At 41.2% G+C, this 14,862-nt stretch overlaps 1 protein-coding gene across 1 annotated transcript in view; it reads right to left on the reverse strand.

Moving 5' to 3' along the window:
• Positions 1 to 539: 539 nt before the first annotated feature.
• The window catches only part of LOC109487074 (neo-calmodulin-like), a 35,745-nt gene continuing 21,422 nt past the window's right edge, over positions 540 to 14,862 (reverse strand). Inside the window, exons 3-6 of the mRNA XM_019791034.1 lie at positions 10,242 to 10,414; positions 8,264 to 8,398; positions 5,215 to 5,369; positions 540 to 4,660 (exon numbers count right to left, since the gene is read on the reverse strand). Of these exons, the coding sequence (XP_019646593.1) occupies positions 4,471 to 4,660; positions 5,215 to 5,369; positions 8,264 to 8,398; positions 10,242 to 10,391 (630 nt within the window). The 5' untranslated portion in view covers positions 10,392 to 10,414 and the 3' untranslated portion in view covers positions 540 to 4,470. The remainder of the gene's footprint in view (positions 4,661 to 5,214; positions 5,370 to 8,263; positions 8,399 to 10,241; positions 10,415 to 14,862) is intronic.

The raw sequence follows: 14,862 nt of genomic DNA on the forward strand, positions 1-14,862 counted from the left end.
GGCAGTTACCGAGAAATCAAAGGGGTTTATCCTGCGATCTATACAGCCATTAAAGTACTAGTAATCGGCGCTTTGGAACGCCCTATGATTAGGTGTAATGGGTTTGGATATCAGTTACGTAAGAGATCAATACGTCAACGGTTTAACTGTTAATACTGGCTCTTTATCCCTTTTTTGGTGCCAACAGTTGTGTTATGGCTTCACCACACAACGTGGTGTGGTGAAACGTATTGTTTTCCATCCCGAGCAAATGTCGGCCTCTCTAGTTTCATATATATATATGTACTGCTACCACACAGGTCTGGAGATAGCGACCAGCCAAAAAGGTACTCGACTAGATTGGCCTGTGGGTTAGTGAGTGAGTGAGTGATCATTGAGTGAATGAGTGAGTGAGTGAGTGTGAGTGAGTGAGTGAGCACTTGAGAAGTTGCTGATGTAATATAATATGATACAATATAAGATAATATGATGTCTAACAAGTTTGTACATATGACAGCATCAGATCGCACACGTGATTTAAAAAACACAACTTCCAGCAATAGTTTCTCTTCTTTTAATTTATGAAATGTACACCTTCAATTAACCACGTACTTTACATGTCGGTTTCTATCATTTCTATCATCTTTTAATTTCGTCTCACAAGTAACAAGTTTTCGTACAAAACACATCACCTGCGGTCTCAAAGTTGCGTGGACTGATGAGAACTAGCCTCAAGTTTCTGTCCTCAGATTCGAAGCAGACCTTACAGCTTGGAGGTAACGACGGAGCGCTACAAGCAGTTTTACAATCATGGGGACGTCTTATAATGATTCATCTATGTGTTATACTTGCAATCCTATCGCGCGATGTCTAGCAGACTATAGATTAAGAACGGAAGTTAGAAGCCACATTTTACTTCTTTTTTTCAGCATTGGGGACAGAGCCTCTGTTGATAGATTCAGAAACAAAAGATATATATATTTACAAGCAGATCAGGAGTAATCAATTAGAATAAAATTTTATTGTAACAAACTGAATTAACCAAAATTATCAAAATGGCACGTGCTCAGCTGAAATGAGTAATCCTCTTTTTGTAGCCATAGCAACGTTACAGATATGACGTAATTTCAAATAAACACCATCTACTCTATTACGAGACTTTCGCACCTTGTATAGGAACAAGCAGTTTCCCGCCTTTTCAACATGCGCCAAATTTACCCGTAAGCCCATGTAAAAGTGTAAACCAGCACATGTGTAGACTACATCCACTACCTCCCAGTTCTTATTGCTCCATTTGTTGTGACTAGTAAACATGTATTACATCAAATGTTTAGAAGGGTGACAAATCACATGGAAGCCATGTCAACATTCTGGCTCGGAGCGTGCAGTACAGTACTGTTCAACTAGATGGCGCCAATGTTAGGATTATCAAAAAGCAGTAAGCATGTCTCAAGATCTCAGAGGTGTATTAAAGATTTTATTTTTTTCCGGTGATTGTTCTAGCCTTTATTTGCCGTTACCATCTAGTTGATGTTACCGTCTGTTTTCTGCATCATTTCGTACGATACTTATAGATGTATTTCTACGTTTGTTACGTTTTGAAAAGACGGCCTCAAAAGAGGCAAAATCTTGAGTTTGTCGTACGACCCACACCAGTGTGGGAACACGACAAATCCACACAGCCCTGTAGATGTTAGGGATAACACACCAAATTATTATTACTGACAGTTTCTTCGTCCTTCTTCGACAAACACAATCACACAATCTCACTACTTCCGATTTGACACATTGCAGCGTTACTCGTTGGGTGGAGATAGTTACTTAAAAACCTTTTACATCTTTTTAAGAAAATCACTCATAGGATATACTGTCGGTGAAATGTTACTGACACATTTTGTTGCAGTTCAAACTTGTTCAAAGTTAGCGGTAGTAGAAAATCTGCATTGTAAGGTACGACAACCAACAATCATCATCTCATGCCAAGTCCGCCGCATGTTTATGTCAAGCAACAACCTTAGCATACCGGCCTGTGATTCGCCCTACTTATTAGCGCTTGCCAAACACCACCAACCAATCACGCCGTCGCCCACGGTCAAGAGGCAACATGATTGGCTGGTAACCTTCCCTTAAACAAGAGGAGGGGGTGTATCTGATTGGCTGATAGCTGACCGGCGTACGCGTGTGTGGATAATTACTGTGACTGCTGCCGAAAACTGGTGTTTACAGGAAGCACATATAGGAGAGAAAAACAAAACTTTACCACCCGTTCACTTTTGCAGGCTTGAAACACGGCCTAATGATTTTTTACGTGTCTAGATCTTCGCTTTTAGAAAAGTGACCCATACTGAGTTATATAGACGTAAGTATAGTTATATCAAATGGGGTCGACTACTACGCAGATGCCATGGGCAACCGGGAATAACACCAACGACACACCTAGCAGTTATTCAAAATACCAAACGACCCAGGCGACTTAGAGAATAAAACAAATCTCAGTAATGTGCTTACAAACGCTACAAGTTCGGTTCTGGGCTGTACAGAATGGACAAATTAAGCAGGACAAAATGCAAAATGCAGCAATTACAAAACGGCTCTCTTCAATAACACAGTATTAAGTCCAGACATGCATATCGAATCTAGGCTAATTTGATTTCGTGTTGAATATTATGAAGGTTTGCTGCCTGTGCATGCAATGCTTCGAAAATGGAAAGATGTTCTCTTGATTAGTTAATATTCCCAGCATGCAGCGCGGCGTCTTGATCCGCCATGATGGATTGGAAGATGTTCCCAGCATGCTTTGCGATACCCTGATCCGCCATCATGATGGATATAAAGAAATGACAAGGGTGCGAAATTAATACTTAGCGTCGTTTTTGCAGCAGTATTGGGAATCAAACGAATATCCATACACGTGCGTGTATATTGGAATCAATTTCTTGACTCATTTAACTCTTGATTTATGTCTGGTACATTGGACACATTAGGATGGACGTCATTTACTACAAACGTTACTACAAACGTTGGAAACACAGACCACAACAACAGAATTGCATCCTTTGCTTGTTGTTGCACTTGTTTACACTGCATAGCGTTAGTTCAATTTGTGTGAGATAGGTAGACGGGGGGAGGGGGGCCAAAAAGGTTCATTTGGGAGGGAGAATGCCATTGGAAACAAGGGCACCTGATCCCCTCCATGTGCATGCACCCTGGGTTCCAGGAACTTATTTTCAGACTGGGGAGGGGGGCAGTGTGTATTCTCTCAAATATACAATCGAAACGTTAAACAGTAAATTATCAAACAGGGAAAACTGGCGATCTGGGCGAATCGTTAGAAAACGCCTTTTCTTCCGTGACACTTAAAATTGGAATGGGGCTGGAAACCCTTTCTTACTTGCAAAAATGTCAACGACTGTTCACACAGAACAGAACTACTACAGTAATGGTTATATACGTTGAAAATACGTTTCATTTGTACTACAGTATGTAAGCTAGCTCTCAAGCTGCAGAATTGTACCAATGCAATCATTTACATTTTACTTCGTCGAAATAACACCCCCATATTTCTTTGTGGACAACGCATTTGATATCATAATTGTCAGAATGTACTTTCTGGACATCATGTCACATGATCCAAAAAATACATTTGCTAAATCGCCGATTTTCATAAGTCATATTGTCATAAGTCATTTCGAAAAGTTGGAATTCATCTCTGTTTAAGTCTTTCTCCCGGAATGTAAAATATACATTTTTATCATGGTTGTCATCTACAAACGATATGACAAATGCCAATTTATATACAGCTGATCACTTCTAGTAATATAATATCAATTTCTTTTCCACTAATATCACGACTAGAACAGCAGGCGTACGTGTTAATGCAAACAAAAAAAAAACGTTTTCACATAAAATGGTAAGAAGTATTATACCACCAATCACAACGGACATACCCACTCTCTCCACAACAAGCTGTACAAAATCTTCGCGATTATTCGCGTAATTGTACAATCTATTCTCTTATATATATAACGGACTGAATATACTTATGAGGTTCTTGTAGACCAGCCTCAATTGCAAGGAAGGAGGATACCCCCTCCATATCGCTAATCGATTGAAAAGGAGTCTCTAATATTCGGGTTGATCCTTGAAGAGGAGCGACTTCAAATTTGTCTTCTACGCAGCCTTGTGTCTCTAGCCTTGGTCTTTTTTTATTTCTTAATCCTCTGTCAACCTGCTACCTCAGTGCACCTAGGGATGGTATTGGTAGGGCTTGTTACATAACTACCTTATTGCGTTAACTTTGCCCGTTTCACACCCTTTTCCCCCTAAAGCCTGATATATACATGTCATCATCAGTGGATAAGCCTTTGGGATTCCCCTACTTCACTCCTGCTATTTCCAACTCAATCTACAAATCTTTCTCCATCTACCAAATGACAGAAAGACGATTAAGAGGTAACTGGCATTCCTTAAAAGGTGTTGCCCTTGGAAGATTTAGCTGTCCTTATCTCGTCTGTCGCTGGAGTCTTTTCCCGCGAGCTGCATCAGCCGCTTCTTGAAGCTGCCCCTCTTCTTCTTGAAGCTGCCCTTCTTCTCTTTCTTCCCGTCTTCAGGAGACTCCGGGGAGTCTGGCTGGCTGGGAACGTCCAGAGTGATGCTCTTCGGAGGTTCGGGATGGGCCAACCTGCACGGAGAGGCAGAAGAGGAGAAGAATGTTACTCTCCAAGCAGAGTCTTGGGTTCTTTGCTTATTTTTGGCGTGTTTTTTTATCGGGGTTTCTTTTTTGCACTAGATTTTTTTATGCCAATCAAAAAAGAATTCAAGAAACCCCGATTAAAAAATCCTAAAAACACGCCAAAAATAAGCCCAAACCCAAACCTCCCATCCGGGCACTTTTGACGTCACGTTTCATGGAAGTCACGTGTTAAACGTGTGGGTCAGAGTACTTGACGAAGACCAAAGAGATGGTCGAAAATTTGTCATTTGGTCAATTTCACAATCATTCATTGACACACGACTACAGAGACAAGACTGCATTATGACGTCCGTACGTTTGACACGAAAATGATGCCATAGCATGTTTCGGCAGATAAAACACAAACACATTGCTTAACGAAACGATATATAAGGCAATAACATGATTGTCAGTTTTGTATCATACGATTTCATGAGATCTCTCGGAAAGCCGATTACTGAGTAATCCTGGCACTTATGGGTCAAGGTCAAAGCTGAAAATACCTGCTCATCTTGACGAATTCCTCGAAATCGATCTGGCCGTCGCCATCTTTGTCTGCGACGCGGATCATCTCGTCTATCTCGTCCTCCGTGAGATCTTCTCCTAGGTTGGACATCGCCCTGCGCAGCTCGGCGGCGCTGATGAAGCCGTTCCCGTCCTGTAGAAACACAGTCAGGGAAATGGAGAAGGGGTTTGCACTCACGTGACTGTGACGTCAGAACTGTCCGCCATGTTGGATGATTACACCTTCAAGTTGCAACGTAAATTAATTTCCAATTTGTATATGAAATTAATAATAATAATAATAATAGTTTATTGGCAACACTCCTTGTACATGGCAGCGTACAATACCGCTGAATTACGTACACAGGTTTAAAAACAATTAAACAATAAGGAGAGCTAACAAACAAAGGACATTGACAAACTAGATACCAACATAAACAAATACTGGCTGTACACAGATATAGATCAGAAGTATCTATTGATTAAAAACTATATTGGTCCGGTACTGGGAGAATTCAACCTAGGTCTGCTTATTTAACAAATCAGTGAAATAGGGGATTGGGCTCGTTTTATACCGCTTTGTTTTCGTCAAGGGAATGTCGAGTTGGTTTGCCCCCTTCAGGCATCTGCCATGAATATCTGAGCGGGATGGGGGTAACCAATGTCGGAACGCAGGGGAGTTAAGGAGGGACTTTGCAAACTTAAGACTGAGGGCTTCTCTTCTTTTCTCTAGGGACGGCAAACATAATTGGGACAGGGCGATGTTGTAAGACGTGTACAGGGGGCCAAGGATTATCTTTACTGCTCGTTTTTGTATGCGTTCAATTTTTATTACTTGATGTGCGGAGATACTTGAATTCCAAACTGGGGCCGCATATTCAAGGGTCGGGCGTATGTATCCTTGGTAGAAATCGCAAAGGTCTTGAACAGGGAGTCCGGAATGTTTCAATTTCTTCAGCCAGAAAAGACGTGAGCTCCCCCTCTTTGTTATAACTTCAATATGTTTGTCCCATTTCAGGTCCCCCGAGAGCCATAAACCGAGAATACAGGCGGATTCGGTATATATAAGGGGCTTATTATGAAGTGTTATATTAGGGGGTGGGGGGGCAGTCTCTCATAAAGGAAAAGGTCATGAGCATACACTTATCGTCATTTAGCTTCATGTCGTTATTAATTGCCCAAGAGTTGAGTCGGTCCATAGATGATTGAATTAGGCTCGCTTCACAGAAAAGTCTGCTCTCGCATACCGACAGGTCATCTACGTATTTATAACGATTTAGAATGTCATCTTGTAAGGCGTCATTGACATATATAAGAAAAAGAATCGGCCCCAATTTAGTGCCCTGAGGCACTCCAGAGGAGATTCCTTCCCAATTTGAGGTTTTGGTACAGTATCGGACGCACTGGCTACGGTTTGTAAGGAAGCTACATATCCAAGGCATTATTGACGCCCTTACCCCATGTGTCAGCATCTTGTTAATTAGCTTGGTGTGGTTTATCCTATCGAAAGCCTTACTGAAATCGGTTATTAGTATTGTTTGAACGCTTTTAGGGGTTTCGGCACCAAGGACTATGTAGTTAATTAAACTGGTTAGATAATGGACCGTAGACCTTCCTTTCCTGCTTCCAAACTGATTGGGATCTATCACTTTACCTATGTCCTGAAGAATCCACTTAACGATGTAGGATTCAAATGTCTTTATAAGAATGGAGGTCAGGGATATTGGTCTTAAGGTTACAGTCGGTAAGAGAAGGAAGAAGTTTATTGCTCAACAATTTTAATTTTTCTAGATATATGCGTTTCCAATATGGCACAGCCATGATAGTAAGACACTATACTATGAAGTGAATGGAAGTAATATCTAAGCAACGTGCATCATGAATGAATAAAAGAATCTTTAGTACTCATACATTTGGAATCAGACTGAATTTTGTTGATATCTACAAAGGTCAGGTCATGTATTAACACTAGAATTCACTTTTATCAAAAAAACATGTTTCAGTTTTGAGGACATAACGTTTTTTCCTTAGACGATGTGTCAATTTGAGTTTTGTCATGTTTATGTCATGCCAGTCTATGTACATGTACTAGTACTTTTCTCCCGTTGATATAGATGGAGGTGATCTTGACATTCCTCTTCCGAACGACCTTGAGCGTAAATGCGTGACTTTACCGCCGCGGTGACCTTGTGACATTGCCAGGTCAACGATCCATTTTTAGAATCCCTTTTGATCAAGGCACTCTCCCTTCTAATTAATTTACCGTGGCTGCGATGAGCAAATTGCCCGGCGGTGGATGCGCAAATGGAAATGGTTCACTTAATACGTCAAATCAATCCATCTATTTCTCCTCTTTATCTACTTAAAGCGTCACATCTCTAGGTTAATATGACTACGACATTTTTCGATGCCACGTAATGCCCTGGATTCAACAATCCGACGACGCCAGTGTAATTAGTTTTTTGTAACTTAATTGACGATGGTCTCATTTACGTACGGGGCCTACTGTCTCTCGCCGTATTAGGAGGCCGATGAACTGTAGTTACCGTTTAATCTGATCAATTCAGTCATCTCTAATATCTGTCTGAACAACAACAGAGCACCCACGTCTGCATGAAATAACTCACACGCCAAATGTCTACTACCTCAAGCTAGTTCGTGTAAACACTTTTGAAAGGCTTTCTATGAAGCAAGTGAACGGTTAAAGCACTTATATAGTCTGAGAGCTCAATATCTGAAATTTTCCAGTAGACAATCTTTGCAGTGTGCAAATAGCTAATACAGTACATTATTAATTAGTTATTGTATAACAGTTTTGGTTTTCATTTCGCTTATTGCAACTGTATTTAAGGGATTTTTAAGACATGACCATTTTTCAGCAAATAGCGTGCGTCATTGGGTAGTTTCTGAAATACCTTCCAAATTTACGTCAAAAGCGAACTCTGAGTCAAAATGTGAGTACAGATCTACATATTCTTTTGCTACGTTAAGAAGAATGAGAAAGAGCAGATGACGCACAAATAGATTAACAAAAAGAAAAAAACTGACCACGTCGAAGACTCGGAACATCTCCCTGATTTCGACGTCCCGGTCGACGGTGTGAATCCTGGAGCCCATCATCGTCAGGAACTCCTGGAAGTCTATGGTGCCGTTCCCGTCCACGTCCACACTCTTCATCATGTCCTGGAACACAAGAACCGTCAAGGGTCAGTTTGTAAATCATTGTGAACATTTAAACAACGATTAGTGACTAAAAGTTGCAGAATTATTAATTAATTAACACTCAAAACAAAGAATATTAATATATACACTACCCAGACGAATTGTCTATCAATTCACTGGTCTCCTTGAGTCTAAAGTTCAGTTGTTGTTTTTTTCTTTTAATAAAAATTATTTATTTATTTGTTTATGCCTTTATTTACACTCGAAATTGTTCTATTCGGTCATCAGGATCACTTTTCATAACTTCATAGAGTTTGGAAAAGTATCAAGGGCTCATTTAGAAACAAATGCTTGGTCAACATGAATGACTTAAAATGACATAAATAATACACATGAAAAATACGCAATAAATTAATAAGTAATAGTAACAAATAATTCATCACGTCATTAGGATCATAATTGTTCGATAAAGGTCAGTTAAAATGGCAATAGTCTTTAAAAGTTGTAAGAGAAGATGCTGCTCTAATGTCCTATTATAGTAGCATTTTTATTTTTGGCCGGAATTTTTTATTCGCCCGCGCGCACTAGTTTGGGGGTCTTCAGAGGATGTCACCCATAAAATTAAGTCGGTGTGGCCTTATTCTAACTTCGGGGGATACCACTATGAGCGAAGATGACACGACGGAATGTCATTGCCAAGTCAATGATAGCCAACCTCATATAACATCTGAGTCCCCGAAGCCTGGAACGCGACCTAAGGGTGGAATACCTTCCCTACCAATGCAGCACAACAATCAATCAAGGCAGGCCTGTCGCTGGTAATATCTTGCGAGATGATTCAAAGTACAGCCACACCCGTCTTTCACGTTGCCACCAGCGAAATTGCGGGATCTGCGTTACATAAGGTGGCATAATGGAAACCCCGCGTACGCAGAGATCTAACCCTTGATAAACAGCCTGTCAGGATCTTCCGGCTGGAGAAATATCACGAGCTGTCACTTCAAAGGAACCTCCCGAGGAGCTATGCATGAGTTCTTCTCCCACTCATTAAATTTGGATCAGGGGACGACGCTCTCCCCATACGTTACATCTTCAAATGTTCGCATGAGAGGATTATCTTTGTGCTAGATATGCTTTTATTTTGTATAGCGGATTAATCTGCCATGGAGTCAGGCTTACAGAAATTTTGACAGCTCGAGCTTTCGAATTCATCATTGAAGTACATCGGATGAACATCTTCAGATTTTCGCATGTAGGGATTATGTTACTGTTTGCAAGATATACTTTTATTTTGTATAACGGATTAAACTGTCAAAAATTTGGATTCACTAAACTTTTAGCAGTGCAGCTCGAGGTCAAAGAGATATGATTCAGTATTGAAGATATAAACTTTCACGGGGACTATTTTATTTGTCTTGCTGTCTCAAAGTTTGGGACAAGAACAACTGTCACTTTATAGCGTTTCTTCAGTGACACGTATATAACTCAAGGTCTTTGTTGCGATGTGCTGCAATACATTCTTTAGGTTTTCTGAAGTTCAGTGACGGCGAAAGACTGCCATTGCTCAGTGGTTTTTCAACCTTTAAAAAATTGATGTAACTTTCGGCTGTAGTCATCAATGGATCTAGCCTGTACATTACCATGACGGTGGTAGATTCCGTCTCCCCACCACTGTTGATGCACTCCTAACGTCATCACGCTTCCGACTTCCGGAGAGTCAGCGAGTGCATCATACATCTGACGAAGGTTGACGAGATCGACCGAAAATTGATGGTGAGTTTACTTTTTTGTGTTGGGACAAAGCTTGAACTTCATAACTATAAAACTAAAATAAAATAAAATAAAATAAAAACCGAAAACAAACCTCAATCTCATCGCCGGTGGGATCGTGTCCCAGCGACCTCATGACGGACTCCAGCTCCGTGGCCGTGATGTTACCGTCGCCATCTTTGTCGAACAGCGAGAACGTCTCCTTCAACTCTTTCACTTTGGACTGGTCCATCTGCCTCGCCATTTGTGCAGACTCTTTGACTAAACCTGTGGACACATAAGTAAGACACGTAAGCAAGACACATAAGCAAGGGCATTAGACACATAAGTAAGACGCATAACCAAGACACATAAACAAGATACATCTGCGTCACCATTTGGTGTAGACTCTTTGATAAAACCCAAAGACACCTAGGTAAGACTCATAAGCAAGACGCATAAGTAAAACACATGTCAAAACATAAATATGCATATGGCGCGTCTACCTCGCCAGTAGTGTAGACTTCGACACATGTACGACACATGTATTACATATACTTTAATTGATGAGAGCGAGAAGATTGACATGGCAAACAGCTAACAACAGGCAACTCTTTTCGCTTTTTGGGAAGATAATTCACGAGACTCTAATCACACAAGGCGCACACATAACCACCAATTGACGAGGAACGCCATAATGACGGTTCATACAAATGTCAGCAGTAGGTGGTCCCACGGTGGAGTGTTTTACATCATGGTTGCTTAATAGATAGTCTTACTACGAGTTGAACCCTGACTTTTCTGTTCACAGGAAGTGGGGGAAAGGTCAAGTTGGTCCGAGCCTACAATCGCGCGTCAAATTAAACACTCCCCAACGTGCACGTACAGAGCGAAATTACGGTGATTCACAGGGCAATTTTCACACCTACCCCCCAGGCGGAAGATATCAAGAAAATTGGTCTGTGGGGCTCCAAGTACTATCTATTTGCAAGTTGGAACAACTTTATGCAAATACCTAAACCATTGTCCCTGCCTTACTAGAATACATGTACAAGCTTAGTGAGTAGGTAGCCTTTATCAAATATCTACGTAAGTCTTACAAGTAAGTCTATATAAGGTTTCCCAATTGTCCGGCTTGACATGGCAAAGTATATCTTTTCTTACTGTGTGCAGGGTTTCTGAACGTAGGTTTCCAAACATTGCTCTAAGGTTTGCAACACTAAAAAACATAGATTCTCAAAAAAAATCTTTGCCTGTAATCTTAAACTAGTCTGTAAATTACACATTGCAGGCTTAACTGGTTCCTGGAGTTTATACCTAACCTACGCTTTAGGCATCTTCCTATACATTACGTCTGTACCGTCATAACTGCAGCGTTTAGTACTTAATTAGAGCGTGGCACAAGAACTCGTTTTCACGTCGTTTTTGATGCATGCTCGGTTGGGCAATCAGTGACCCAATCATCGTAGTCATCATTTATTAAAGCGTGCATCAGAAGACACGTCTCCTGAATCTTAGATGACGCTCTGTCCTTGACTAACGTATTGCGCTGACACGACCCTTATTTACTATAAGTAGAAAGCAATTTAGGAATACCGCGCTATCAGTAATATTAAGGCGCAAAAAGAGTTAGCTTTGTTGCAGGCAAAATGACAAGCTTGCAAGAGGGATGATAGAAAAATTAGGTGCTATTTGCTCCTGTCAAAAGAAAGCATTAACCTCATTCTTCAAGCGTGGCGCATCCGTGTCAATCACGTGATGAGCGCTGCTACACGTAAAGGTCAACGTCATCAATTACGGCGCACCGTATGCTATTAATCTTTGAATAAACCCACACAAGTCACCCCCTATGAACACAAGGTACATGTAGAGGCAGGAAAAACATGTCGATGCATCGCCAAGAACACATGAAGCGTGACAAATTTGAAACAATTACTCATGATCTAGAAAGGTGGTCCTTACAAGAAGGCATGCTTCTCCACAAGCGGTACGGTATGACGTGGAGTCGGGCTTCCGTTCGGCTAATTTGCATAACGGTTGTACGGGAAGCGTGGTCTCGCCGTCCAGGCATAAAGGTGACCTTCTATATTTGGCACGTCGGTGGACGTAAGAGCCGCTAATTACGGCCATTATACACGGCAGAGGTACTTATCCTCAAGCTGGGAAAATTGTAGTGATACACAGTGTATAATGGACCCATTATCAGCGCGTGGGTAAGTACGTCACCTGCATGTGCCGGCTGAAGCAGGTAGAACTGGAGCTGTGCAGGTATTTCTGACGTCTACGTACACCTAACCTGCACTGGTCCATGTACTGGGTATATGCAGGTTACTGCAGGTAAAATTGGAGCTGTGCAGGTATTTCTAATGTCTACGTACACCTAACCTGCACTGGTCCATGTACTGGGTATATGCAGGTTACTGCAGGTAAAATTGGAGCTGTGCAGGTATTTCTAATGTCTACGTACACCTAACCTGCACTGGTCCATGTACTGGGTATATGCAGGTTAGTGCAGGTAAAATTGGAGCTGTGCAGGTGTTTCTGACGTCTACGTACACCTAACCTGCACTGGTCCGGATAAATCCAGTTACATGCAGTCATCAGTTACCCAGAAATAAAGTTGTTTCACAGAAGCACACTAAATACAGTAGATAACAAGATCCAAATCGGTACTACTAGGAACATTTTCACAACATCCTCATGTACTGAAAGATACTGAAAAACAAAGAAAGTCGTAGGTAAAAGTTGTTTGGTGAAGGTAATTTTAGATGTTCAAACACGTAACAGGCAAAAGGTTACAAATCAAATTAGATTTCTGAAAACTGAAGATATCTAATTGTTTCGATGGTCATTTTAAAACATTAACAAAAAAGCTTATTGCTTGTATGACCTTCCTTGCATCTATCATCTTTCAGGTTGCATAACGTGTATTCTTATTACATCATCATGCCTCTGGATTAATCATACGGTGAGGTACACTTGATAAAGTTACTCCAATACAACCTGTCCCTCTTTCTTATTACAAATTATTCCCAACCCCAGTACAAACCAGCCTGCCGTCCCAGGACGGGATGTTGACTCCACCCTGACCCGTGTCTGATGGATGTGTTTCCAGGTACCGCTTCACCCGGTTAGATTGTCGCCATGCATCACGTTATGACACGGGCAAACTTTGGGAAAAGGTCGTATGAAACATGGGTTCGGAGATTGATGAATAAAGCGCGCGGTTTGTCCATAATGCTGAGGTCACATTTCCAAGCCGGGGCCCGGCCGGGCTGTTTACGTCAACGAAAAGTATGAAATTAAAGACAACAAAGCAGAAATGATTTGCAACATTTGATCATGAACACTTTCTGCGCATATTCTTCATATGAATTGTTTATATTTCGTTGACGTAAACAGACCTAGTTTTGGCGTCGTATATTTCTAAAAAGCTTCCGACACAGCATCTCTGCAAAGCTTGCAAAGAGGGAATGATTGAATGAAATCCCCATTCAATGTCATGCGTAATTTGGAAAGCAAAGCCCATTTATAATTGTACTTACATGACACGGTAAGTTATGTAAACGCAAGATGCGGTAGTCAAAATGTTCAGACATAAATTTAGTCAAATCTCACCATTCATTACATAAAGCGCAGAAACAAGACCAGCCATTCCTGTAACGTCTTCGTAAGTAATAGTAAATGGATAAATTTTCTGTGACGCAAGCCGTAAGATTAAATCTCCGAGCCACACAGAGCCACCGTGCTCTTACAAGTGAACACATTGGTTAGGCTGCAACCAGCGAATACCAATGAGACTGTTTACGTGGAACTTTACAAATCAGCAGCGGCGTTGTGCGACATCAAATGTATGGTTACAATTACACACTGGCGACATCTGCGATATCTGAGAGGTCAGGTAAGCCCTGGAGTTACGGGCAGACGGCAAACAGATGGGAACACGGAACTACCTGACAGAGCGAGATGGTTAACCGTTAACAATTCAAACTAGCGAATAGCCGTTTTCCGTTCACATTTAAAGAGGGGGAGGGGCAATACCAATGTAAACCATAGTGCCTGGTATCTTCAGCGAAACCGTACAAAAGACAAAGCCACATTGACAACGGTAGACGAAAAAAAAATCAAACAGCCAATATTGGCTTTTGTAATTGTATTATGATAGCTGCATTATGAAAGATCACATCACACATCTTGTATTAAAGTTCCTATAGAGAAAGCATATCCTTTCAAATATTCAGTAGTCTTTAGTGATGTAACATCCAGTACTTCTATTTTTGAGTAGCTGTCTTTTTCATCTCTACCAGCATGGAAATGGAAACAATCCATTCACAGCTTCAAAAGCATCGTGCTGCTAACATATAGTCTTCAACCAACCGTCCGTCTTTTGTACCACGGAAGCGGCGCCCATCTGAAACAGGATTTACGTAAATCCTACAATCTCAAGTACGAGAGCTGATAAACGTTTTTCCACTCCTCTTCCTGATGATATCGTGTCCACAGAAGTTTAGCCTTTTGCGTGTCACGACGCAGACACATGTTGTGATAGATGAAGCGAGAATAGCTCACGAATCAGTGCCAAGAGAAACAATAGCGGGCTAGGCAGCCTATGCGTTACTACAACTTGAAAGCTTTTTTTTCACTACACACTGTCCTCCGTCAGGGATTTAAACTCTTTCACTTCTACCTATCCTCTCAATCTTATGTCAGGCCCACCACTTGTACGGAATAGAAGG

The sequence above is a fragment of the Branchiostoma belcheri genome, unplaced genomic scaffold (assembly GCF_001625305.1).
Source record: "Branchiostoma belcheri isolate BF01 breed outbred unplaced genomic scaffold, Haploidv18h27 scaffold85, whole genome shotgun sequence".
Classification (NCBI taxonomy): Eukaryota; Metazoa; Chordata; class Leptocardii; order Amphioxiformes; family Branchiostomatidae; genus Branchiostoma; species Branchiostoma belcheri.